At 41.6% G+C, this 26708-nt stretch overlaps 2 protein-coding genes across 11 annotated transcripts in view; both read right to left on the bottom strand.

Moving 5' to 3' along the window:
- The window catches only part of snap91a (synaptosome associated protein 91a), an 84612-nt gene extending 63523 nt beyond the window's left edge, over positions 1-21089 (bottom strand). For 8 of the 10 annotated variants that reach the window (XM_014334230.2, XM_005924292.2, XM_014334233.2 and 5 more), the window contains exon 1: positions 20137-21088. In XM_014334230.2, the coding sequence (XP_014189716.1) occupies positions 20137-20266 (130 nt within the window). In that variant the 5' untranslated portion in view covers positions 20267-21088. Of the gene's footprint in view, positions 1-20136 lie in introns of all 10 variants that reach the window. The other 2 variants (XM_014334232.2, XM_014334231.2) reach the window with 1 other exon arrangement.
- Positions 21090-22614: 1525 nt separating this feature from the next.
- The window catches only part of LOC121814709 (protein dopey-1-like), an 8260-nt gene continuing 4166 nt past the window's right edge, over positions 22615-26708 (bottom strand). The window contains exons 2-9 of the mRNA XM_042221909.1: positions 26616-26706; positions 26300-26361; positions 25959-26111; positions 25714-25850; positions 25565-25620; positions 25285-25449; positions 23358-23487; positions 22615-23189 (exon numbers count right to left, since the gene is read on the bottom strand). Of these exons, the coding sequence (XP_042077843.1) occupies positions 22881-23189; positions 23358-23487; positions 25285-25449; positions 25565-25620; positions 25714-25850; positions 25959-26111; positions 26300-26361; positions 26616-26706 (1103 nt within the window). The 3' untranslated portion in view covers positions 22615-22880. The remainder of the gene's footprint in view (positions 23190-23357; positions 23488-25284; positions 25450-25564; positions 25621-25713; positions 25851-25958; positions 26112-26299; positions 26362-26615; positions 26707-26708) is intronic.

The raw sequence follows: 26708 nt of genomic DNA, 5'->3' as shown, positions 1-26708 counted from the left end.
GAGACATTCTTCTTAACAAAACTCTTATATTTTAATTAATTAAAGCAACTTTAAAGGTCATTTTAATTTCTTAAACACATTTTCAATCAAATAACGTTAGCTAACTCCTACATTTTCCACTTGAATATTAAATGTTTGTTGCTCAAAAATAAAGCTGATAAAGAGGACAAAGCACGAAAAGCTTCAAATATCCACCCAAAAATAAGACCAGTGTTTAGCTGTGTTTCCTCCCTCCTGTTTATCAGCATCTCAGAGATAACGGAAAAGCCTCTGTGCAGGAAATCTATTCACTGGCAGACAGGAGAGGCATACCTTCAGCGACAGCGTGAGGAACGAGATAACTAGATGTGTGCTCAAAGTGATGGACAGAAAGGCAGAGAAAAGATGACCGCTGTCATTTTAATAGCCTTGATACAGCAGAGCAAGCCAGGCACCAAATATTTCCGTTGAGTCTTGTCGATTCATTAACAGTGTCATATCCATGTCTGCACACTTAATGGCAGCACACCGGGGGGAAAGCTGAGAGGTGTCCATTCAATTTTCCTCTTTGGCTTATTATTGACTAAATGCCACTGCATCTGCACCTGGTACATCGTACAGTAGGAACAATCTGCAACCAGTATTGGGAACTTGTAAGTTTTACTTTAAAAATAAGACTGAATGTTTCAAAAAGTTATATAGAAGATTGTTTTGTTAACTTTTGTATTGCTAGTATAATAGTATAAAATGTTTTTGTCTCCATATCTATTTTTTTTTTTTAATCAACAGAAAACTGAAGTGGACACCAACATCTAGAGTCATGTAAATGCTCAATGGAGTGCCCAAACTGCATTTCCTTGAATGGTCACATGGTTGATTTATAGAGAATAGTCTGAAAAAGAGAAAATATCCAATGAACAGCAGTTCTCTGGGAGAAAAAGTCTTAATGCTGCTAGAGGTCACAGCAGAATGATCAGACTTCTTCAAGATGAAAGGAAGACAACAGTAACTCCACTAATCCCTCGTGAATACCAAGGTATGCAGAAGAGCATCTCTGAATGAACACAATGTTGTGCCTTGAAGCAGATGAGCCGCAGCTGCAGAAGACCAAACTGAGTGCCACACCTGTCAGCTAAGAGCATGAAACTGAGGCTGCAGTTTTCACAAATGGACAATGGAAGACTGAAAAATGTTGCCTGGTATGATGAGTCTCAATTTCTGCTGAGGCATTTGAATGGTAGGGTCAGAGTTAGGCATAAAGAACATGAAAGCATGGATCAATCCAGCTTGTATCAAGGGTTTAGACTCTAGTGGTGGTATAATAATGTGGGGGACATTGTTTTGGCACAGTTTAAGCCCCCAAATACCACCTGAGCATCATTTGAAATCAGTGATGTGGACGTGACGGTACACAGATTAGCATCATAGATGAGCTGCCAACAGATCTGCAGCAACTATGTCATGCTTTCAGGTTGTGGACCAAAATCTCAAAGGAATGTTTCCTGCACCTTGCTGAATGTTTGTCAGAAAGCCTTATGGGATTTTGGAAGACAGTACGAGGTCCAGCTTGATACTAGCATACTCATGGTGTTTGAGGAATTTCATTTTTTTAAGGAATGTGCCACTGACAGGTTAGAAAGAAAAAATGGTAAGGCAAATGCCAACAACAACAAAAAACAATTTAGCGACATTAAATAGTGCCAAACTGTAGAGGTTTTTTGGTATAGACAAGAATCTTCTGGATTTAGACTTTGTCTTTGTTCATGGAGACTCTGGCTTTACTCAGCATCCTTGACATGATGTTTGGAGACATCGTGTAAGTCTGCTTTGAGCAAAAGTAAAATTTTCATTGACATTCCAGCGAGAACCACAAGCGGTGTAGACAAACGTATCTCTGCACCTTCTCTCGATAAAATTATCTATTTATGGACTGCTGTTAATTTTTCCTCATTCCATGAATAAATCAAAACCTGTATTCATCGGTATGAGTAGGTGGGAGAGAAAATGAATGAATAATGATGTAAAAATTGCGTTCAAGGGCGTTTTGTCTTTGACAGCCGTGTTACAAGTCCGCTGGCTTTTTTGCTTCCTCTGTCATGCTTTCATCATGCAGCAATGATGACTGCGCACGTCCTCTCAAATAGTAAGGCGGTGCACATGCCCACAGCACACGCACGAACACACAAACATGTAAAGTGTGTGAAGGATAATCCCTACAGGGCTGATGAGTCAGCAGCCTGCGTCATCCTACGCTTTTCATCTCTCTGTCTGTCAGTCTCTCTCTCTCTGTATTTCCTCCTGTGAGGGTCAGTGCTGCTGTAAGACAGTGATGCAAAATACAAAGCTACTACATCTACTATCTCCATAAAGATTTTGCTTAAATCTACCCTAATCAGCATGTCAGATTCTAGCTGCAGGTTGTGAACATTAAATAAAGAATCTGGTCAGATCTGCTTGTGTGAAACTGTGCAGGATAAAGTCGAAGGAAATATTTCAAACAGGCATGAGAAGCGAATCCCAATCATACTGCAGGATAGGAACGTGGGTAGAGTCTCAGTTCAGATTAAGATTCTTAGCAGCAATTCAGCAGGAACTCCTGACTCATTGTCTCCCCTCCTCTTCCCTTTTAATTATTTATACGTGCGAGTATGAGTAGGAACGAGTGACACTGGGGACCCAGCGTAGCTGAGTGCTAGCACGCACAGATATAATCACCCTGACTAACAACTATTTGCATGTTTCGATCCACGTTCCGTGTACTGTGTGCAGAAATATGCAGCAGATGGAATCATAAATATTTTTATGGCATGGCTGCCTGTCTGCACCCTCTCTGCATGGGAAACACCAGCACAGTCCTAGCTTCTAGTCCAGATTCTGGTTCAAATCTTTTGTCATAGTTCACCTGTTGCAACAGTGAAATTTTACTTTTATGTGTAAAAATGAATTCCCAGGTTTGCTGTTAATTATTAGTAGTCAGGTCCACCAAATTCCAAAACTCTCCACATAATCCAGGTTATGTTAAAATCAGTTAGGCTCACGACTCCGTTGATTGAGCTCGGCAGCGTGCTATACACCACTGCATCCGACGCTTTCCATTGTGCTTGGTGATGTAAGGCTTGGATGCAGCTGCTCAGCCATGGAAAATCATTCCATGAAGTTTTCTATGTGCTGTTGTTGAGCTAATCTGAAGACCACATGAAGTTTAGAGGTCTGAAGCGATTGACTCTGGTGAAAGTTGGTGACCTTCAGCATCCATTGACCCTGGTCTGTGATTTCATGTGCCCTACAACTTCGTGGCTAAGCTACTGTCTCTCCTATTCCATTCCAGTTTGTTATAATACTACTAACAGCTGACCGTGAAATATTTAGTAGTGAGGCAATTTAACCACTGGACTTGTTGTACTATCACAGTGCAAATCCTATCACAATATTCACTGTGAGTTCCTGAGAGCGACCCATTCTTTTGAAAATGTTTGAGGAAGCAGTCTGCATGCCTAGGTGCTTGATATACACCTGTGGCCATGGAAGTGAAACACTTGAATTCAATGATTATGGTGGCCGAGTGAATACATTTGGCAATATAGTGTAGCCAGTGTTGGGAAGGTTACTTTTAAAATGTATTCCAGTACAGATTACAGAATACATGCCCCAAAATGTATTTTGTAACGTATTCCGTTACGTTACTCAATGAGAGTAACGTATTCTGAATACTTTGGATTACTTAATATATTATCATGCTTTTTACAACAACGTGAACGTACTATTGCTGTGTGATTTATTACTATTACTGAAGGTCCGTGGATCCGAACCATAGTAAAGGGACCTCTGGCTAATATGGCGGGTTCCGTGTCTGGCTCGTAGCCGAAAAATAGCTTTACTTTGTTGTCTGGGTCAAGTTTGAGACAGAGAGAGGCGTTGAAAGGCTGCTCCAACAGAACTTATTGTTTCGGAGGAAAACACGAACACGGTGTACAGTCGAGTCTTAATAGCTTACTTACAACTGGGCTCGTCAGGCACTCTTCTTGGCTGCAGTGGTTATTATTATATTTACATGCTTCCAGCTCCCGTTTCTGCGCAATGACAACTCGTACTTTTCCACTCTCCTTTTTCTCCCTCCTCGCGCTCACAAACACATAACGGGTATGGCGGTCCATTCTCCCTGCAGCACGGACTACACTGCCCATGAAGCTACATTCTTTACGGCTATGCCTGTAGCATTCTGCCTATTAGCTTAGCACAACAACAACAACAAAAAGGCGCTCTCTCACCCAGGAAACACACAGTCGCAGAGAGAGCGCGCGTCACCCTGTAACCATGGCAACCATAACGCTGCCGCCTGGAACAACAGAACGTAGCTGTCAAACAAAACCCAAACAGTCCTGACCCGCGACAATATGAAACAGGAAAATACCACTGTGTAATCCATTTATTTCAACAAAGTAACTGTATTCTGAATACCACCTTTTTAAACGGTAACTGTAACGGAATACAGTTACTCATATTTTGTATTTTAAATACGTAACGGCGGTACATGTATTCCGTTACTCCCCAACACTGAGTGTAGCAAACACACATATTTGTGTGGAGGATTCTTGTGTGATGGCCTGCAGTAGCATGGACACACTCAGGCACCTGAAATGCTTAAAGTACAGTTGGGAGGCTTCATTCTGTGGTATTTTGCGAATTACAACCCCAATTTTGGTTTTATTGATTGTTCCTGAAAAATAAATGTAAAACATCCATTATAGCTTAAAAACAGGAGGGTCAGTCTTGTACTGTGGCCACAGTATACCTTATCAGCATACAGCTTGTGTCCTTCATTTAAAGCCTAGGGAACAGTTTAGCCGTTACACAAGGTTATTTGTGACATGAAGATTATAATAGCCTCTACACTATTCCGCACATTTATTATTTTATTTTGTTCGCAAATGTGCATGCGCACACAAACACAGATTTTTCCTGCTCTATTTTACAACCACAGCACCTGAGCCGCCTTTGTGCAATGTACCGAACAAAGACGGGAGATGCATGATCATGTTGTTCCAAAACAGGAGGAGAGAAAACAAGAGATCCGCACCTGTTTGAATAAGAGGAGCTCATTCAAACAGGAGCTCTAAATGACGCGCGCATACATGCAGCAAAAATGATAGCAGACTTCTGTTGCAAAGGTGTTTCCTGAGCAGGTGGTGCTGCTGGATTATATTGACTGGGCTCGATCTTCTCACACTTGGAACTTAACATGTGCTCTGTTGACCTAAATGTTCAGATAACTGTCACAGAATTATTTATCAGGATGTTCGCAGCATCTGCCACACCCAATAACTCTCAAGTGGCAGGACTCGGATTTCAACTAGCTCTTCCTTTAACGCATCAATAACTGTAAGCGATATCAAAACCACTGCATGTGAGTGCAACTGAAGGCACACCACCAAGCATGAGTGCACCACAAGATGCACACATATATGTGCCATAGCGAGGCCTCCTGCACCAACAACACCCTCGACATTTTTCTGTTCTTTTTCATAGATTATTTTTTACCAATGTGTCGAGAGACACTTGGGACATGCCAAGGTGGTTTCCTAGGCAACAGGCTCTGGTGTTTGCAGTGACATCGAGGATGCGGTGAAATTTCTTTGAAATCATCTTCACAGTAGCAAAATGATAGGGGTTATCTAGCCAAAGCCAGATGCATGTGAGTCATACCAGCCTGAACGTGGCTGAAAGCAGAAGCGGCTCTGAATCCACATAAATACTCAGCTTTACCCTTCATATAACCAGTGGTTATTTTATCTTGTCATATCCATATACAGTAGCTCCACATTTGAACAGATGATACATAAACATGAATATTGGTTTATTCAGTAAGCAGTGTGAGTGTGTGCATGTATGTGTGTGTGTGTACGCGTGTTTGAGTGTGCAGAGCGTGATACAAGCCATGCTGCATGAGTTTACACATGAATGGACCACGAGAGCGCAGTGGTTATTTATAGCTCCTTTCACCCTTCAGCAACATGTAAGGGGAGGGGGTTGTACCCACAATGCACTGCGCTCCATAGTAGCATGGCACCAATGTGGTGTGGCAGCCAAACAAAGAGGAAGCCATTGGGATTCAGACGCTGTGGAGGCTGGAAATGACATCTGAGGAACAAGCAGGCATCCCATATAATGTTGCAGTTACTGCTGGTGGACACAGATAGCAGCGCCGTATGGACGCTTTGGCTTTTGGTGACACTTCACCCCGCTGCTGGTGGAGTTTGTAGTTTTGTTTTTTCAGGATCCCACATTCATTTGTTTCTGTATATTAGTGTTTTTTAATAATTGGAAAAACTTATTTTGATCTGGCATTAATGTCCTGATCTTATCTGCTATATCCTGTATAGTGGCTTGTCGCACTTAGCTTGTGTAGAAATATCTACATTTGTGTTGACACTTACAAAAAAAAAAGGCAAAAAAGTCCTGCTATATTCTTATGTTATGATACGATTTGGAATAAAAGAGAAGAAGTTTAAGAAAATGTGATCAAGCACAGTTAGAGTGGGAGACAGGCACTTGGCTTGGTGGCGATTAGTAGGTATTAGCATGGTTAACTAACATGGTGTATTAGTTAGTGATATTACCTTTTTTAGCCTGACTGGCACTCATTAAAGGTGTGCGCTCAGTAAAGGTGGCGGATCAATTTAAATATCGATAGCATCCATACCAAGGATTTTTTTGGGGGGGGGTCACACCTATTATTTTGCCCCAGAAAAGCCGTACCAGATACATGTTTACACAGTACAATATAAAGGTGCCCATAGACCTTGAACAGCCTGATTTACTGTGATGATAATATAGTCTGAAATGAACCTTCACTGTTCACTGGACTGGTTCATCGCTCATCATATGACTAATCTTTTCTGTCGGTGAACAGATCTGTTTTTGCCAGCTATATTTACTGATTAGTCTTCCTCTAATTACTCTAATTGTCCTTCCTCTTGCCCACATCCCCTGTATCTGAAAACTGCTGTTGCTATCTGAGATTTAAATTAAACAACAAAAGAAAAACTTACTTATATTAAATCAGTTCTGCCTTCTGTCTTGCTGTGGGCCTTTGCTACACTAGTCAGTGTATTAGCTGTTTATTTCCCCTAAGTATGAGGGTCTTCCCTGTGTAAACAGAAAATTGTCTAGCTTGTGGATTTCTCTTGGGTGCAGCAAGTTGTGCTCTGAGGAAGGTTCAGCAGACAAAGACAAACATCTGTGTGCTGAACCATGTGCTGCAGCCAAGACATTTTTTGTTGTTGACTTTTTTAGGGGGTTGTTGCACTTGTTTTTCTGACAAAGAAACATTTATCTGTGTGTTTGTTACAGAACGTGTGCCCAGAGGTGAGGAAGCACAGAAGAAACATGGTACACCACACATAAGTGTGCACATAGCACCTGATGATGTTATTTACTCTCTGAGGTCTAATTCAACATAGATGGCACCCTTTAGCAGATCATTACATGAACTACTACATACTTTTAAATACAAGCGCGTTCATGCTCACAGGTGTGCACACGGGTGCTCACACACACACAAACTACACCCTTTTTGGCTCCTACCTCAAAGCACACTGTGCGCTGTCGATCTTACGTGCTGCACAATAATGTTTAATATTTAGTATTTACTGTTATATTCCCATAGATCATCGTGATGTTGTTTATTCTATTGCTCTCGTTTTCTTCTGCTTGTTTTCCATTTTTTTTTTCGTTCTCAACAGGTGATCCAGGTGATTGATACATGTATTTTTTGTCTGCTTATTTTGTTGGTTTTTGTTTTTTGCCCTCTTCTCCGCTGTTTTTCTTTCCCTCTTTCTTTCTCCCCAGTCAAGTCTGTCCCGTATTTAGCAAGTGAAAATAAAATAAAATAAACAATAAAAGGTGAATCAAATAGACCATTACGGCAAGGCTGGGATGGTCCATTTGGTAAAGTAAATCCGTTGGGCATCTTTCTTCGCCTACGCCTAAGTCTGTGGCGCTTCATTAAGGTTTTAAGGCAGACATGTATGTTAACTAATCATGTTATTCTTTTTATCCTCATTATATCACTATATGTGTTTTTTCTTCTTTTTCTTTGCAAGCTAGATATTCCTTCTGCAGAACAAAGTAATCAGTTACTATTAGCATCACTGTCTGATAAACACTTATTTAGAGACTTGCAAGGCAAAACATTTCAGTGACCTCAAACTGCATCTGTGCTACAATTTGTTTAGGAACATTTAGTTATAAACCACAATGTACACATAATATACACGTGATGTAACGTACACGTAAGGTGACAGGTTGTTAGCGGAGATCAGCTAGTAGTGCTTGTAGTATACAATATTTGTAAGGATTTGAATGTTAATAAAATAATTCCCAAAAGCTATATAGATACTGATACCCTAAGCAATTCATATATTAAGTTTAATCAAGATTCACTAACAAGGACTTAAGGAACGGACTACATACGTACATATGATAATTATAGTAAGATTATTATTATCATTATTATTATTATGCAACTTCATTGTCAAGATTTAGGAGAACAGTTTAATAATAACTAACATGATTACCAAAGGTTAGAGTTTTGGTCAGGGTAAGGGCCATTATCAATGATAACATTGAACTTAGTGGGTTAAACTAAACTCTTAAGAATCAACAGAAGCAGTAACAAACTACTGAAAACAATCTAGCCTTGAAGTAGTTTTGAAGTAGAGTCACATTTTCTTGTGACACTTTGCTTTTTATTGCAAATGTCAGATCCTGAAGCAGATAGAAGGAGCAGCCTAATAAAACAGCAGGAAACCCTAGCCTCCCTGCATTATTGATATGCAGCCCTGGGTACAGACATGCCCCTTTACTGTGGGAGATTCTGCTGTTGTTTACCTGCATACCAGAACAAAGGAGTGTACGCTTGCATCCAGTCCTGCCCATTTAAGCACAATAACCCCCTCTGCCCCAAAAGATTCATCTTCACTGTAATCGGCATGTTTTCATTCTCAGGCTAGCAAACTCAAGGGCACTGTGACCTCTAAAGAATATGAGTAATAGGCCTGAGAGGGAGGGTAAGAGGTGGGAGGAATTAAGAGAAAAGGAGCAAGTACTTTCAATCTGGTGCTCACATTTAGAGTAGATGGTCGGATAACAGCGGCAAGGGGGATCCATAACCCGGCTCATTAATCTGGACACACACTGTTGGTAGAAGAGTGCACCTCCCACACATTGCTTGACATTAGAAAGACTTTCGGAGGCTTTTGCAGAGCCCCGCTGTGCGATCAGCGCAGCAGTACATGGCCAGCCTTCTCAACAACCTCCTTTTACTCTTGCACTTGTTCTCTGAAGCTCATCATTAGGCAAACACTGCACTCGAACAGTATACAGAAGAGAAGAAGAACGAGTGGGAGTAGAGATAATGCAGGAGAGTCTGAATAAATAAAATGAATATCACAGTCCATAACTATTTGGACATTGCGTCAGTATAAGAAAAGGAAGAATTGTTTTCTAGACAGTTGGACACTTCTTCCCCAGCTGCACCATTTTAAGCAAAAATCTTTAAGAGTTATAAAGGGAACTGGTCCATCACAATTTCCAAGCACAAGAATACAGAATGGCAAGCTTGCAGGTAGAAATCAGAAAGCTTTTGTTGTTTTTTAGCTTTGAAATACAGTGAAATTAGGAGTGAAGTTGGTAATGAAACCATGGAGAATGAGTATTGCTGAGTAAAAAAGCAAAAAAGAAGCAGGTAAACAAAATGTAAACACTGTTAAACTTGATAGAAAGAAGAAAGTGTGGTTAAAAAGAAGGAACAATTCTTGAGATGAAGCAGGCTCAAGGCTTGGGTACGTCTGGCTGCCAATGGAACTGCCAGCATGTTGGCACTTTTGGGTGATTGCACTGCGGATGAAAGCCACGGGACGGATGTAGAGGTATACGGGAACATGCTGACATGCTGTGTTCAGCCAAATGTGGCAAATGCTTTGGACAAAATTTCATAATTAAAAAATTCTAAATTGCTAAACAGGCAACTTTTAGCCCTTTTACATTAGTTTGTACTCCGGTTGGTTCTGCACAGCTTGAAACGTATTTGGGGTTTTCCATTAGGCAGTAATACCTGGTAATAACCAGAACCCTAAAACCACATTTTGAGCCTCAAAAATGCCTTCAAATTTTTCAGGACCGGCATTTTGTCCCCAAATTGGTGACGGTTCGTCCCAACAGGTATAGTGGCATGCCAATTTTTGGTCACCACAAAGTTTTTTCAACAAACGCGCACACACACACACTCACACTCACACACTGTGACAACAGCAAGCTGTCGCAGGTGTCAAAAACAGTAAGATTACAGCACTAGATTGTACTCGTAGCTCACAGGATCTAACCGAAGCAGCATGAAAATGTACACTGCAGAAGCAGCCAGCACTTTCTGTGACGATATCCACACTGACAGCACAGGGTCAACAAGTGAAGGTGCTTAAAAAGATGTCACTTTGTGTCAACTTTACTGACATATTTCAGGCATGCCAAGCCTCTGCTGTTACAGAGAAAACTGGGCATGTCTTCAGCATTTCCACCATGCTTGGAATGAAGGCCAAGTCTCTGAATCCCACTGAAGATAAGCTAAGCCATGCTAACCTGCCTGTAGCTTCATATTTGCTACAGATACAGAAGTAATATCACTCTTTGCATCTAATGCTATGCGGGAAAGTGTGCTTCCCAGAATGCTCACTCTGGATTAATCCCTCAGTGCAGAGACATGAATCTAAATTGTAGGTGTGAAGGATCGCCTGTCTCTCCATGTTTGCCCTGTGAAAGGCTAGTGACTTGTTCAGGGTTGCCATTCTATCACATTTGCACATGGAAAATCATAAAAACAAATATCCATAAGATGGATATTTTACAGAGATATTGTCTGCACTAGACCGCCTTTATTTAGGGCAAATAAAGTTGAACATTGACCATGTAAACGAATACAGACACGCTTCAAGCCCCTTCCCCCATCCTCCATCCTACGAGGAGGCAGGAGGCCTCTCAAACATGGTAACACATTGATGGTGACTCATGTTGTGGTAACAGCACCATAGCAGCCAAAGGGGACTCAGCACGCTGTTTACGTTTCTCCCCGCCTCCAACACACACACACACACAGAAGGTATTGTATCCTGTGTTTGCTCTAAGCAGAGTATAATTGTGTCTCTGGGTAAAAAAATGAAAAAACCCCTGTTCATCAGAGTGACTGGATTTAGAGCGGTGGGAGAGCTGGTGATAATGATTGCAGAAAAAAATGGACAGAATGTCAGCTTTGACGCTTAATCAGGTCATTATAATCAACATTGCAAAGGTTTAAATATTGTGCAGATATAGAGAAGCAAAGAGAAGAGAAGAGCAGGTGGAACATGATGCCATACATTTCTGAAAATATAACCTTCAAACTGTAAACCTGTTATAGCTCCCTAAACAGCATGAGGATTAAGAGGTGAGGGGCAACATAAGCAGTGGCAGCTAGAGATGGAGGCTATTAGGAACAGCAGCAGGAGTTGTGGTGCCCGTCCCTGAAAACAAAGAAATCTTCATTTAGCAGATGTTAAAATCCTGTTACACTAGTTATCTAGTTGCTTCCCTTCAGGCTGCAGAAACCCTGTGTCCTCTGATCCACGCGCTAGGCCTGTATCTAGTTGAAATTGTTGACCAACTGCGCAAAGAGATGCATTCAAGCACTGCTCATAAACTCCTAATTTCTAAGGCAGTGAAAAACAAAACTGTCTTTGCAGGTAATAACAAAAGGGACCTGATGGTTGAAGTAGTTTTGTCACAGTTGCTGTTTCACTGTGCTACGGTGGCAGATGTTGAGTAATCCACCGACTCCAATCAATCCAGGCAGAAAGAACCAAAGCGGCATCTCGAACACGCCCACAATGGAGGAGCAGCATCAGATGCGGTGGCATTTCTCTACTCAGCCGCCGCCTCTTTAAAATTCTAATATTTCAAAACAGCAGCATCTCACCGTCATCCCACACATCTCTGTTTCATACATTGATAAGTGTGGTGAACATGGCTTGCTTGTGTCATTTCTCACTCCACTGTGAACCTCTGAGCGTACGTGCGTGCCAGCATGGCAGATGGCCACACTAATAACATTTCTACTGATTCATTTAAACTTAAAGTTAGCCTATGTAATTTACTGAAACATTAACACATTTGTAAAAAAAATACATTTAACCCCTAATTGTGCACATATAGTTCAGGAATTGTGCTTTCACACAGATGTCCTCATCTTCACACCAAAACAATGAGAACACCTGATATTAATTCATTTTTATTAAGTTTATTTATATAGCACCGAATCACAACAACAGTCGTCTCAAGGTGCTTTATACTGTAAGGAACAGACTCTACGATAATACAGAGAAAACCCCAACAGTCAGACAACCCCCTATGAGCAAGCACATGTCGATGGTGGGAAGGAAAAACTCCCACTTAACAGGAAGAAACTTCCAAGAGAACCAAGCTCAGGGAGGGGCAGCCATCTGCCATGACTGGTTGGGGGTGAGGGGAACATTAAATGTGCCTGCTTGACTTTTCTGCTGTTTATAAAAAATGCCAGAAATTCTGGTGAGCATATTTCCTTCCTCATAAAAGCTGGATTTTAAATTAGCTTGAAATCTCTTAAGCGTGTTTGCAGTGACTCTTTGTTTATGGCACACGTTCAGTGCATATTTAAGATTTTGTGCGACTGACACAAACTACCAGACTTTTTAGAAGTGATCTTTGTACACTGCTATAATCCTCATCCCCTTTAAAACTTTGGCCCATTAAAGCACTTGACTCTCAGCTGCACCTCCTCACTTGGATCCACATGCAAGTCTATTCATGCTGGGATGCTGCCAAAGGTTTGTGAATGCACACATGCAGACACGTGCTTGTGTGTTTGTGTGGAGGATATCAAGATCCATCTGTAAGATACACTCATAGCATGTGGGGTGTCGGGCAATCTGTGCTGCTGCCTGAGCACTAATCTTTTAAGAGTTTAAAAGACTTCCGATCTGCATCTCAGTCATCTGTCAGGCTCTTAAAATTATTATTATTTTTTTTTAAAAGTGATATCAAATACTTGCTAAGCCTCCACAGACACACTTTTACTGAACTATTCATCATTGTGTTTTGTTTTCTCCAGCCTTTTAAAAACCCAAGGTAAAGAGGCATGAACCTGGAGACATGTCTGCTTATATTCTCATCCCACTCTTTTCTAATACCATCTATTTATTGTGCTTTTCATCCTCAGAAACACTACAGCACCTGATTCAGTCTGAATACAGTAACTTCTAATTTTCTCCTGTCTCTCTATCTCACTGCACGGTTTGGGGATCACAGCTTGTGGAGCTTACTGCCCTGGATGTCACTTGAACCAAACGAACACACATTTGGCTGTCAGTGGAACAATCCATGAGAGATATTTTTAGACCTTGAGCACACAGCTCCTAACACAAAGTGCCCTTTTACAATTCAGCATGTCCCCCCCCCCTTTTAAATGACTTGCAGAGTGAAGTTAGTACATGTTTAGTGTATCATTTTGCACTGACAACAGACTGACCAACTACAAACATTATCTATTCACTTGGAGAGGGACAAAAAATGTGCTGCTGTCAGGTTTCAGGCAGAGTGAGAAGCAGCACGTCACATTACAAGCCAAAAAGCTCCCAAAATGAAATAAACAAGGATTTGATATGCAAGAAGGCAATCAGTTATATCATTGCAGCATCTTTATGTTATTAAAATATGTAAATTGCTTCAGTAATAGAGTATCCTAGAGCCAAATACACATACATAAATCCATGTGATTGTGTGGATGACAGAGTGTATTTCCAGGGGTATTAATGGATGCCAAGCATGCCGATATAAAACAGGACTACAGCGGTGTTGGAGGATCTTGGCAACAAGTTTCACTGATGATTATGATGCATCTTTCTGCTAGCGGTAAAAGTAGACATTTTTTCTCCAAGCAGCACACTGGGTAAATGTCAGCTATGGGTAAAACAGGATGTAATGTCAAACAATTTAACCTAAGGCTGCTTCTCCTGCAGAACAAATTACCTTTGTCACATACAATGAAGCAGTTTGATTGAAAAAAACAGTATGAACTCAAGAGCTCCATGAATTTAAAATGTTAAATTAAAATAAGTTCAGCTAAAAGATTTTCAGGTCTTCTTTTTTTTTTTTTTTTTTTTAGCATGTTGGCACTTGTAGCAGAGATTTTAAAAGCTAAATGGTACTAGCTTAAAGTTACAGTAAGCTATGCTAATGCAACTTATTTGTAAGAGTTGAAACAAGGAGTTTTACCTCCATGCATGTTCTGCCTGTCACTGCCAAATTCATTTTAATATATAGTTTTTATTTATTTTTAATATCATGGGGAAAGCATGTTTAAAATGAAATGTTTAGCTTTAACATAAGATAAAATACCCTAACAAGGCTGTTAGCTTAGTGTAGGAGCAAGCTAGGTGTTTTACTTCTGTGAATGGCTACAGACAGGTTTTTATGTGTGCAGTTAGGTCCACAAGCTGTTGGAAAAAGACACATTTTTGTATTTTTTTTGCCTATACACTAACATGGTAGATTCAAACAATCAATATGTGACTGAAGTGTAGGCTTTGCAGACTTTTAATAAAGACTGAAAATTAATTGGACAATTGAGTGACGAGTAGTTGAGGTGAGGCCTGCTCCCAGTGAAGCGGACATACAATGTCTGAAGTTGGTTTAAAGTGTTGAATTTGTATTTGATAGCTTATCACTGTATTTCAATATGATGCCAAAAGCACAAGACATAATAAGGCTGCAAAATCAAAATAAACCTATTAGAAAGAGAAACTAGGAAATACTTTATGGACGCAGCCGAATCAACAATCTGAATTATTCTTAAAAACAAGGACCTGGCAGCTTATGGGCTCAAAATGTGGTCATAAATATTTTGTACTTGTAAAAAAGATTTGTATGTGTAAAAAAGATTTGTGTGTGCGTAAAAAAGATTTGTATGTGTAAAAAAGATTTGTGTGTGGACTTAGAAAAAAAACCCTGCAAGTTACAAGTACGGATTTTGACCCTATTTTTCTTCCTTTCATCTGATTGGTCAATGTCATGTCAATCACAAATGTAACAATCCAATCAGAGAACAGATGGGTTTGGCTGTCGGAGGGGCGCTTTTTTGAACTGCAGGTCCTTGAAGGGTGATACAGTTTGAAGCTGGAGGATCGCTATATAAATATCCGATAGCAGCTAGGTCCCCTAACTTTCAGTAGCTGTTGAAAGGAAAAAGTTGTGGTATATCAGTGGTTAGAAATACCATTATTACTTTAGGATTAGTTTAACACAAAGTCAGGGCTGACCCAGGACCATTGCTGTGAGTCACAGTGCGCAGCATAAAAGTCCTTTCACATCGGATGCAGGATCGGCTGCTAATGCTAACTGCTAACTAAAAGCAAAGGATCCAGAATTTGTTACGCTGGCTGCTGGGCTCTGTGGGTTTTTGCAGCAGCTCTACCTGTACTAGATGCACCTGCTCCTTGTCTTTTCTATCTCTGACTTTATGTCCTCTACAAGAGTTTGTTTTTTTTGCTAGTTCTTCAAATGTTCAATAAAAACATGTATGCTAATTCATAACGAAGAAAGCTTTGTAATGAAGACTGTCATTTCCAAAACACTGCCCGCCCCCACCCCGCGGTCCGCAGCGCTGTTGAAAAGGCTGTGGAAGTCCCTGTATTAAACACGTAGACCTGTGACACAAAAATCACCAAACTCGGACGACCACAGACTGTTTTCCTTCGTGGTGATGAAGGAAAACGCTGGGTTGGCATGTAAAAGGGCATTTATTCCCTTCAAAGACCTGCAGTTCAAAAAAAGCGCCCCTCGACAGCCAAACCCATCTGTTCTCTGATTGGATTGTTACATTTGTGATTGACATGACATTGACCAATCAGATGAAAGGAAGAAAAATAGGGTCAAAAATCCGTACTTGTAACTTGCAGGGTTTTTTTTCTAAGTCCACACACAAATCTTTTTTACACAACAAATCTTTTTTACACATACAAATCTTTTTTACGCACACACAAATCTTTTTTACACATACAAATCTTTTTTACGCACACACAAATACATACAAATCTTTTTTACACACACAAATCTCTTTTACAAGTACAAATAATTTATGACCACATTTTGAGCCCATAGCAGCTCAGCAACACCAAAAGACCTGAAAGACCACAGAAGACAACTGAAGTGGCAAATTATTTCCATTATTTAAAAAAAAACATTTTCACAACATCTAACCAAGTCAAGAACATCCTCACACAGGAAGAGGTATCACTGTCACATAGTCTATAATAAAGAGACACCTTCATAAACAGATATATGCAGAGATGACAACAAGGTGCAAACCCCTGGTTACACTCAAGAACAGGAAGAGCAGATTAGACTTTGCCAGAAAACATCTAAAGGAAAATCTGCAACCAAAAAAAAAAACGAAGAAGAAGACAAAAAAGTGGATGGTGAAACCAAGATGAACTTGCAGCTGAATGATGGGAGAAGTATTGCGAAAGAGAGAAACACCTCATGATCCAAAGCAACACTATCTGTCAAACACGGCGGAGGAAGCGTCATGGCATGGGCATGTATGCCTGGACACTGATAGACAATGATTTCACCGTTATATTTCCAACCCTGGTGATTCTGTCTGTTTAAAATTACACAAACAATAATTTCCCTGTCAGGGGGCTGGGTCTGTGACAGAGTATTTTGGGTTATTTTGTATTAGTTCATCGTAGTTGAAGTTTAGTGTAGTTTATGTTATCGTTCATGTCTCCTTGTTTATGAGTCTTTTTCTGTTTGTCATATGTTATCTCCTTGTCTAGGTAGGTTCCCCTTGCGTCTCTCTCCTCTTTGTCCCTCTCTCACTCCGACTCTCTGTCTCTTGTATCAGTGTGTCCCAGTTCACGTCTCTCCATGTTTCCTGTTTTACTTTGAAAGTCTGTGTTTCCATGTTCAGTGTGTTTAGTTTTGCTTCCCCTGTGGCGTCAGGTTCATTGTGTCAGCTGTGTTTCCCCAGGTGTTTCCACTTCCCTCATTACCCTTCTGTGTCCTCTATCTCCCTCTGTTCCCCCTCTGTTGGGTCGTCTCTTTGTCTCGCGTCATGTACTTCCGGTCTCAGGATTATTTTCATGCTTCGGTTCAGGTTCATGTTTCTTGTCACAGTTTTCAGATGTACCTGTTCTGATTCATGTTCAGGTACCATGGCATAGTCAGAGGTGTGGACTCGAGTCACATGACTTGGACTCGAGTCAGACTCGAGTCATTAATTTTATGACTTTAGACTTGACTTGAAAAAATGTTCTAAGACTTGTGACTTGACTTGGACTTTTACACCAATGACCTGGGACTTGAATTGGACTTGAACCGGTTTACTTGAAAAGACTTGATATTTCACCCCAAATATAAAATTTAACATGCATATTATATAGAGATTGAAAATGTGACGTCATTCAGGGGTAAAACCGCAAAGGATTCTGGGAACTCGTGGCAAGAGGTACTAGCGCACGCAGGCTTTCAATTGAAATCACAGCGATAAAAAGAAACACAAAAATGTCAAGAAGCTGTTGTATTATTAACTGCAATAGCCGGTCGCATGACAGCCACGGGAAGCCGACGGGTAAAGAGATCGGTTGTTATCGGATTACGTCGTTGAAGAGAAATTGTTCGAGCCATGTTTCCGAAGTAACAAAGACGCGACGGATGGCCTGGATTGCAGCCATTCAAAGACCAAATATAACGTCCCAGAACACTCCAGCTCACAGGTTAGTCTGCTCCAAGCATTTACAAAGGTCAGTCTTGCTGTTGTAGTTAATACGTCATTTTCATAACATAATTGGTGATATAGGTTACAAGCAAGTCTGGCGCTGAACAGAAATTGTCGCGCTATGCTCCTTTGTTTATTGTGCATAAATAGTGAATTGTCCTGACACAATATTGCGTTTCGCTTCTGTTATTATGGTACATTGACAAAAACATATACTTTTATTCACAGGATAAAACAGTTGTTTTGTATCACTAATTGTCCAGTACGATTACAGCATACAGTATTATTGTCACTGCTACATTTCTGTAATGAACCAGAAATTATTTCCACTACTAATTAATTACCGTTGAGCTCAAAGGTCCTATTAATAAACGGTTAACGAATGTGTATTTATGACGACGATTTGTGAGACTGGTAAACTTATGATACGTACGATGGTCTTTACTTTCTACACGGTGCATTTCAAGGTCCTGCACCCATCCGTCGGTAAACTGTACCTGGGCTTGTTGCAGTGACCTGAAGTTACTAACCGCATCCAAGAATAACATGCAGCTTATCTCAGAACTGTCGGTGAAAATTATTCTTGGAGCTAGGTTTAATTGAGCTGCATTTTAAAGAGGTGCAATTTCACAATTTGTGTATATTTTCTAAGTTCACTATTTTGTCATGTGTTGAGAAAAACACAGATTTAAAAATTACATGGTCTAATATTTACATTTAGCATATAACTGCAACATCTTTTTTCGTTTTTTTTTTTAAAGACTCGAAAGGACTTGAAATTCAAAATTTCAGACTTGTGACTTGACTCGGACTTTTACACCAGTGACTTGAGACTCGACTCTGACTTGCCTGACATTACTTGAGACTTGACTTGAGACTTGAGGATAAAGACTTGAGACTTACTTGAGACTTGCAAAACAATGACTTGGTCCCACCTCTGGGCATAGTTTTCATGTTAGTTTTAGTTCATCCCAGTTTAGGTTTTAGTTTAGTTTTTCCCCAGCTCACCTTGCCTTGTTTTCTGTTTGATATCACCCTTAATAAACGGCTTGCTTTTTGTTATACTTCATTTTTCTCTCACATGTCTGTTTTTGGGTCCACACCTCAAACACATCGGCCATCCCGGCCATAACTCTTCCTCCATTAGTTTCTGTCTATATAGATGCCTATAACCTCAACAATTCAGTGACTTGCACTCACTGACCTCTCACCAGCTTGTTTCAATAACTTCCTAATGTTTCCAATTATTCCAAAACCAAATAAATAAAACCAAGTCTTTATGTTTCCCAGATGTGATGCATGGATGGTGTTTATATTATAGACAAATTAATTTTGTGTGTTGAATATCTTAATACAAGCTGTATTATATCATTGTGCAGAAAAAGCAAAAGGCTGTGTTATTCACATGTATGTGTTCTGATCAAATGCACAAGCTTGGTCTGTTTTTTGCATATTTATTGGCAAAAATACTTAAAGGCCTTGTGTCATTCATTTGCATCCTGAAAAAAAATCACTCTAACTGAAACCTCCACCTTTGCTGTGTTCACTTTTATCTATTCTGCGCATGAGTCATTGGAGAGTTCAATCTACTTTATGTATGGATGACCACCGGGGATATTGACTGTCCCTGAAATTGTGTGTTATCAGTAAATACAGCCCCATTCCACCCTTTCCAAAAAGCTAATAGCCTTTTTTTTTAATTGAATTGGCACCGCCTGCTCCTTCATTTGACAACCCTGTTCGTGCAATGAAAGACATCTAGAAACTGCACCAAGAAACGAAAAAAGAAATCTGTGATAAATATGTTGGCAGTTTTTTCAGTGCTACCATAGAGGACAAGGTCTCAGGCAACAACCCCACCTGTGTGCTTAGTAGTACTGAAACTACTTTTAGCCTTTTAATTATGCAGTAACTAGCATAAGAGCAGCATTGGAGGGAGAGATAGCATGCAATCAGAGGGACTTTTATCTGTAAGTATCTGGTTGGAGACTTTGTGGTTTCCCTATTCTGGCTCTACACTAATGCACAGTCAGCGGGTGAGAGGCCGTGTAATTATATATTAACTTTGGCTTGGTCAGTTAAGACTGAAAGCAGTTCCTGTTGGTGGTCTTTCGGTAGTATGTGTGTGTGTGTGTGTGTGTGTGTGTGTTCATACACGTGAGTATATACTATGACTAGAAACCCATCCAAGCATATTAAGACACGCTGGAGTAACGGACGTGGGGGTGGGGGGCAACCATCATGGCTTTGGTGCAAGGCCTAGTTGTGCATGAGAAGGATAGATGGAGGGGTTACTTAGACGTAGATGTACTCACACTCCAAGTGTTTCTTCTTCGGGGCTGTCTGTTCGTGCGTGGTGGCTTTGCACACCGCTCGGCACACCTCGGATCCCGTCAGGCTGTACTGAGCCGCGGCGATGCGGTCCGTCAGCGTCTGCCCCGACATCTTCTCTCCGCGGAGTACAACCAGCAAGCCTCCAATATGGTCCTACCCCCCCCTACTCACACACACACACACACGCGCGCACGCCGGAATGAGCGAGCAGCCTCAGTAATCCCAGCCGCCCTCGAGAACACCACACAGACACAGGCTCCAGGAAAAGAAATATTAGGGCACTTTCTAAAGAGCCGCAATTGATTTGAGTTGCATAACAAGCGGAGAGCTGGTATATCCACTCAGATCTGCTGGATCTGCATGCGTTTCTGGAACAATCATGAACTGACTTTCTTCCCTGAATTCCAGTATCCGGTGATAACTACAGTCTATATGCAAAAAAAGGGGGAGAAGGGGGAAAAAGGAGAGGGCAAAAAAGTAAAACGCTAATCCAGGTTTTAATTCAGTGTTTTCCCCTCCGTTTTTTAATGAATTTCTTACTGTTCCGCGTTATGGTCGGACAGCCTCCCTCACAATGCCGTCCTCCCTGGATGATGCTTGTCTCTTGCCTCCCCTCCTCCCTGTCTTCCTTCCGCTTGTCTCCTGGATAATCCTTACCACCACCACCAGTCTGACAGTCCCTGAGTATCAGCGGGGCGTGCAGGGGAACATCATCATCATCTTCATCCCACACCATCCAGTGCAGCGTTTTTTTTTCTCTGTTTGTTTGTTTTTCTTCTTCCTTCTCCTTCTGCAGCCCCACGCTTCCTCTGCGCCTTCCTCACCGTCAGCTCCGGGGATGCGCGCTTCAAACCGGGTCGTTGGATGGCGGTGCTTTCGGTGGACTTACATCCTTCCGTTTATTTAATTATTATTTTATTTATATTTCTCAACACGCCCTGCCCCCTCCTTTGAGTCAGGTGACGCAGTGTTACCAACCCCACTGCAGCCTCTTTTATCGCGAGAGCTCAAGGGAGAAGCGAGAGAGGTGGGGAGGTGGGCGAATGGGGTTGCTGCGTGAGGATGTGAAGGGTTAATACAGCTACTCTACAGGGTTTTGGTGCCTGTCATGCTGCTTCCGTACTACGAAGGTCATAAGAAGCGTGCAGCTTCAGGGAGCACGATTTTATATAACCACGCGCAGCCAATCAGCGGATTCGGCCCTGTCCATGGTGCTGAAGTCTTCTGGCGTCGTGCTCTCAATCACATTTTCTGATCAGCATTATGCAGTTCTATCAGTCGTTTTTCATAAAAATGTACATTAAAATGTGTTAATGTACATTGGAAAAACCTACATATAAAATACAATACTTGTTCATGGCACTTAGAAATGTATTTTAAATATATTTATTTTTAATAGGGTATAATAACAGCTGTGACCTCTCTCCCATCTGACAGCGCTCATCTCTCAGTTATCAAATCAGTCACTGACTACTGGAGCTGTTTTGCAAAGAAGAATGGGCAAGGATTTCAGTCTGTAGATGTGCAAAGCTGGTAGAGACATACCCTAAAAGACTGGCAGCTGTAATTGCAGCAAAAGGTGGTTCTACAAAGTATTGACTCAGGGGGCTGAATAATTACGCACACCCCACTTTTCAGTTATTTATTTGTAAAAAATGTTTGGAATCATGTATGATTTTCGTTCCACTTCTCACGTGTACACCACTTTGTGTTGGTCTTTCACGTGGAATTCCAATAAAATTGATTCATGTTTGTGGCTGTAATGTGACAAAATGTGGAAAAGTTCAAGGGGGCCGAATACTTTTGCAAGCCACTGTACGTAGCTGCTCAGGCTACTGTTGTTAGGACTCCCTTGCAGACAATGTTTATATGTTTTGCTCCTCTCCTGCTGAGTGTCTACTCAATGTAGGTGGAGTTGACCAACAGGAACTTAAAAGGGTACCATCTAAAGTCCATACTGATACGGTCATCTCAGAGACAAACTGACCTCTTGACTGCCTTTGTGGTGTTGCTGCTTTGCATCTTAAATGGAATTATCTGACAAGAATGGCTTTCTGTGAAGTAGAGAAGTCTTTGCTTGAGTTTTGGTTTTAGGCATTTTCTAGTATTTTATTACCCCGTTACTGCACTAAACAGCAGGTAGGTGTGTCTGTGTATTGTGCTCACACATTTTTCTATGTTCTCTAGCATTGATCCTTTTTGAGTAACTGTAGTCATGGCTGGCTCCAGAAAAACAAGATTCCGATGACGACAAAGCTAATGTGGAAACCAACGGGCAATGCGGTAGTGGCTGTCTATCTTTTATACACAGTCTACACCTGCTCAGATGAGAATGGAGAAGAGACTGAAGAGACTTAGACTGAATGGCAGGGGCGTAATGTAAGTTCTTTCTTAATATTTAGAAAGAGAACAACATAGCTGATGTAAACTTCTCATTAGAAATCTTTATTAATCACATCGATATGGAATGGCACAGCATTTTCACTTTATCCTAAAGGACTCACATGAAATGTTGAAAGTCATCAAAGCTGCTCCATATATACAAATAATTAAAATCAATAAAGTAGCTTTTAAAAGAAAAATCATTATAAAAAAAAAAAAAAAAGAATGTACAAACTCCTCCCCAAGTTTATAGTCCCATATAGTTTTTTTTAATGTACAGGTTGAGGTTCACTAGTGTTGATCAGTTGTGTGTTAGTTCCCTCTCCCTCCGCTTGTTTTGACCTCACGTCTTGATGAGCCCCTCTAGAAAGTCTTTTTCAACCATCTCCTCAATGTTTTGTCGAGCTCGACTCCAGAACACTTTCTGGCTCTCCAGTTTGTGGCCCTCCTTGTGGCTGGGGAAAGAGGCATCTGTGCGGTTGTGAGCGTAGGCGGGGCCTGAGCGGCTGCTGGCCTTGCTGCTGAACACCTGGCTGAGCAAGTTGAAGAAGGGCAGCAGCTGCTCCATACTGCGGATCACGTAGAGGGTCAGCATTAGGTGACCTGGCTCCCAGGACAGGGTTTGGGTGGAGCAGTCCTCCTCTGGGTTTTTCTATGAGGAGGAGGCAAATAATTTACTAAAGCTGAATATTCACCTGCCAACCCGCAAAAACTACAATTTGCAAAACAGCCTCTTTTAACAAGCACTTTCCTCTTTGTAAAAGGCACTCATTTATCTTCATTATTTAATAACCTGTGCAGACAAGAGAAGATGAGATACCTTGGCTCGTTTCCTCAGCAGCTTCACTAGTCGGACAATGTAGGGCTTAAACTCTCTCTGGTGAATCCCCTGACGTCTCACTTCCAACCCCGAATCGTCTGACGCCTCTGGGATGAAGGCCCAGCGATACCTGTAATGAGGCGTGACATACTCAGATTGACTCAGAACAGCTTTAAAAGGAGTGAAATTCACATAATCAATTATCACAATGTACCCTTCCACATCTCAAATACTGACACACAGGCACACACTTCTACCTAAACAAATTACAGTGGGGCAAAAAAGTATTTAGTCAGCCACCGATTGTGCAAGTTCCCCCACCTAAAATGATGACAGAGGTCAGTAATTTGCACCAGAGGTACACTTCAACTGTGAGAGACAGAATGTGAAAAAAAAATCCATGAATCCACATGGTAGGATTTGTAAAGAATTTATTCGTAAATCAGGGTGGAAAATAAGTATTTGGTCAATAACAAAAATACAACTCAATACTTTGTAACATAACCTTTGTTGGCAATAACAGAGGTCAAACGTTTACTATAGGTCTTTACCAGGTTTGCACACACAGTAGCTGGTATTTTGGCCCATTCCTCCATGCAGATCTTCTCGAGAGCAGTGATGTTTTGGGGCTGTCGCCGAGCAACACGGACTTTCAACTCCCGCCACAGATTTTCTATGGGGTTGAGGTCTGGAGACTGGCTAGGCCACTCCAGGACTTTCAAATGCTTCTTACGGAGCCACTCCTTTGTTGCCCGGGCGGTGTGTTTTGGATCATTGTCATGTTGGAAGACCCAGCCTCGTTTCATCTTCAAAGTTCTCACTGATGGAAGGAGGTTTTGGCTCAAAATCTCACGATACATGGCCCCATTCATTCTGTCCTTAACACGGATCAGTCGTCCTGTCCCCTTGGCAGAAAAACAGCCCCATAGCATGATGTTTCCACCCCCATGCTTCACAGTAGGTATGGTGTTCTTGGGATGCAACTCAGTATTCTTCTTCCTCCAAACACGACGAGTTGAGTTTATACCAAAAAGTTCTACTTTGGTTTCATCTGACCACATGACATTCTCCCAATCCTCTGCTGTATCATCCATGTGCTCTCTGGCAAACTTCAGACGGGCCTGGACATGCACTGGCTTCAGCAGCGGAACACGTCTGGCACTGCGGGATTTGATTCCCTGCCGTTGTAGTGTGTTACTGATGGTGACCTTTGTTACTTTGGTCCCAGCTCTCTGCAGGTCATTCACCAGGTCCCCCCGTGTGGTTCTGGGATCTTTGCTCACCGTTCTCATGATCATTTTGACCCCACGGGATGAGATCTTGCGTGGAGCCCCAGATCGAGGGAGATTATCAGTGGTCTTGTATGTCTTCCATTTTCTGATGATTGCTCCCACAGTTGATTTTTTCACACCAAGCTGCTTGCCTATTGTAGATTCACTCTTCCCAGTCTGGTGCAGGTCTACAATACTTTTCCTGGTGTCCTTCGAAAGCTCTTTGGTCTTGGCCATGGCGGAGTTTGGAGTCTGACTGTTTGAGGCTGTGGACAGGTGTCTTTTATACAGATGATGAGTTCAAACAGGTGCCATTCATACAGGTAACGAGTGGGGGACAGAAAAGCTTCTTACAGAAGACGTTACAGGTCTGTGAGAGCCAGAGATTTTCCTTGTTTGAGGTGACCAAATACTTATTTTCCACCCTGATTTACGAATAAATTCTTTACAAATCCTACCATGTGGATTCATGGATTTTTTTTTCACATTCTGTCTCTCACAGTTGAAGTGTACCTCTGGTGCAAATTACTGACCTCTGTCATCATTTTAAGTGGGGGAACTTGCACAATCGGTGGCTGACTAAATACTTTTTTGCCCCACTGTATGTCTGTTATTGAGTCCCTGATGATGACATGCAAGCTAGTGTCTGTACTGACATCTGAAACTGAGGCAGGCTCTCGGGAGGCAGCGCCAAGGCCAGATCCAGAAGCTTGCAGGCAGAGAGATAGAGGTTGAGCCAGCGTTGACTGTTGTAGGAGGTGGAGAAGCCGTTCCCTCCAGAATAGGTGGTCTCTAGCCCAGCCACAGATGGCCCGGATGTCCTACAGGTGAACAGGATTTTGTTTAAAAAACAAACAAACAGGAAGACAGGAGTGAGTTGTCTGTGATGTACATTTACCATCACAGACCAGTTTGTTATAACAAGACATTGTATACCTTGATATGTCCTCATCTGCTGTCAGCTCCTGCTCCATCAGTAGAAACACCTGAACCTGCAACATACAAATGTGTGAGTGGATCAGTTTGGGTAAAACACAGGCACAGCTGCAGCAGGGGTCAGATTTTATGTAGCCTGTATTGCTAACCAGCTCAGTGATCATGGTGGGCCACAGAGAGGTGAGGTGCTGAGGTGACATGCGCAGCAGCAGCACTCTGAAGAACAGGAACACCTGAGCATGAAGGATGGGCACCTGAGGCAGACGCAAGCTCTCCACGAGACGCTCTGTGGACACACACGTTAGAAGAAAAAATACCTAATAACTTCAGCTGGGCTTTCAGGCGACAGATAATATTAAGGAACTTCAGAGTGGTGTTTTCTGTGTGAGGTTACCTTGTATGTCAGGCAGATATTTCTGATACTGGTCCACTTCGCTGCTGTAGATGGTGAAGGCCAGACGTTTAAGCAGCATGGCCCTCTGCTCCAGCTCAGCATCTCTGTTGGTGAACAGACTCAGGGAACTGCTCTGGGCTACAGCCACCCGAGCTAACAGGAACACACACACACAAATGTGACGTGTTATTACTTCACCTGCCACAGTCTTTTAGCTTTTAATATCTGTAACATATTAGAATGTTTTGAGCCGTCAGTAAGTGGAGGGAGGTGGTCTGATAAATGATCTGTGACTACACCCAGTGATACATCTCCAAATTCTAATAGGGAAACTAGCTTACTCATGAGGTCTCTGAATGTGGTCTTGTCATGAGTCATCAAGTGGTCAATGATCGCTCTCCAGCTGCAAAAATGAGGAAAATTATGGAATGATTTCTACAAGCACAGCTTTGTTATATTTGGCAACAGATGCAAAACTAAACATAGTGAAGCTTTTACTTTAAAATCTCTCTCTTATGTAGATGAAGTGTCTTTGTTTATAATTCTATCCCCCTTCAATTGTGATCTCTTAAGTGCATTTCTCTCTTGTAATAACTTGCATTACAGCTGTACAAGTCTTCACCCACACACAGTTAGTTTCCTCTCCTTCCTACTCACTGGCTGACGCAGGAGGAGTCCATCTGGAAGAAGGTGTGGTCCATGAAGAGGTCGAAGGCCTCCTTCTTCCAGGCACGCCGGGTGTTGGTGTGT

The sequence above is a fragment of the Haplochromis burtoni genome, unplaced genomic scaffold, assembly GCF_018398535.1.
Source record: "Haplochromis burtoni strain Fernald_Lab_line unplaced genomic scaffold, NCSU_Asbu1 Contig_76, whole genome shotgun sequence".
Lineage (NCBI taxonomy): Eukaryota > Metazoa > Chordata > Actinopteri > Cichliformes > Cichlidae > Haplochromis > Haplochromis burtoni.
The sequence above is the reverse complement of the archived record's forward strand: the minus strand, read 5'-3'. Positions and strand labels throughout refer to the sequence as shown.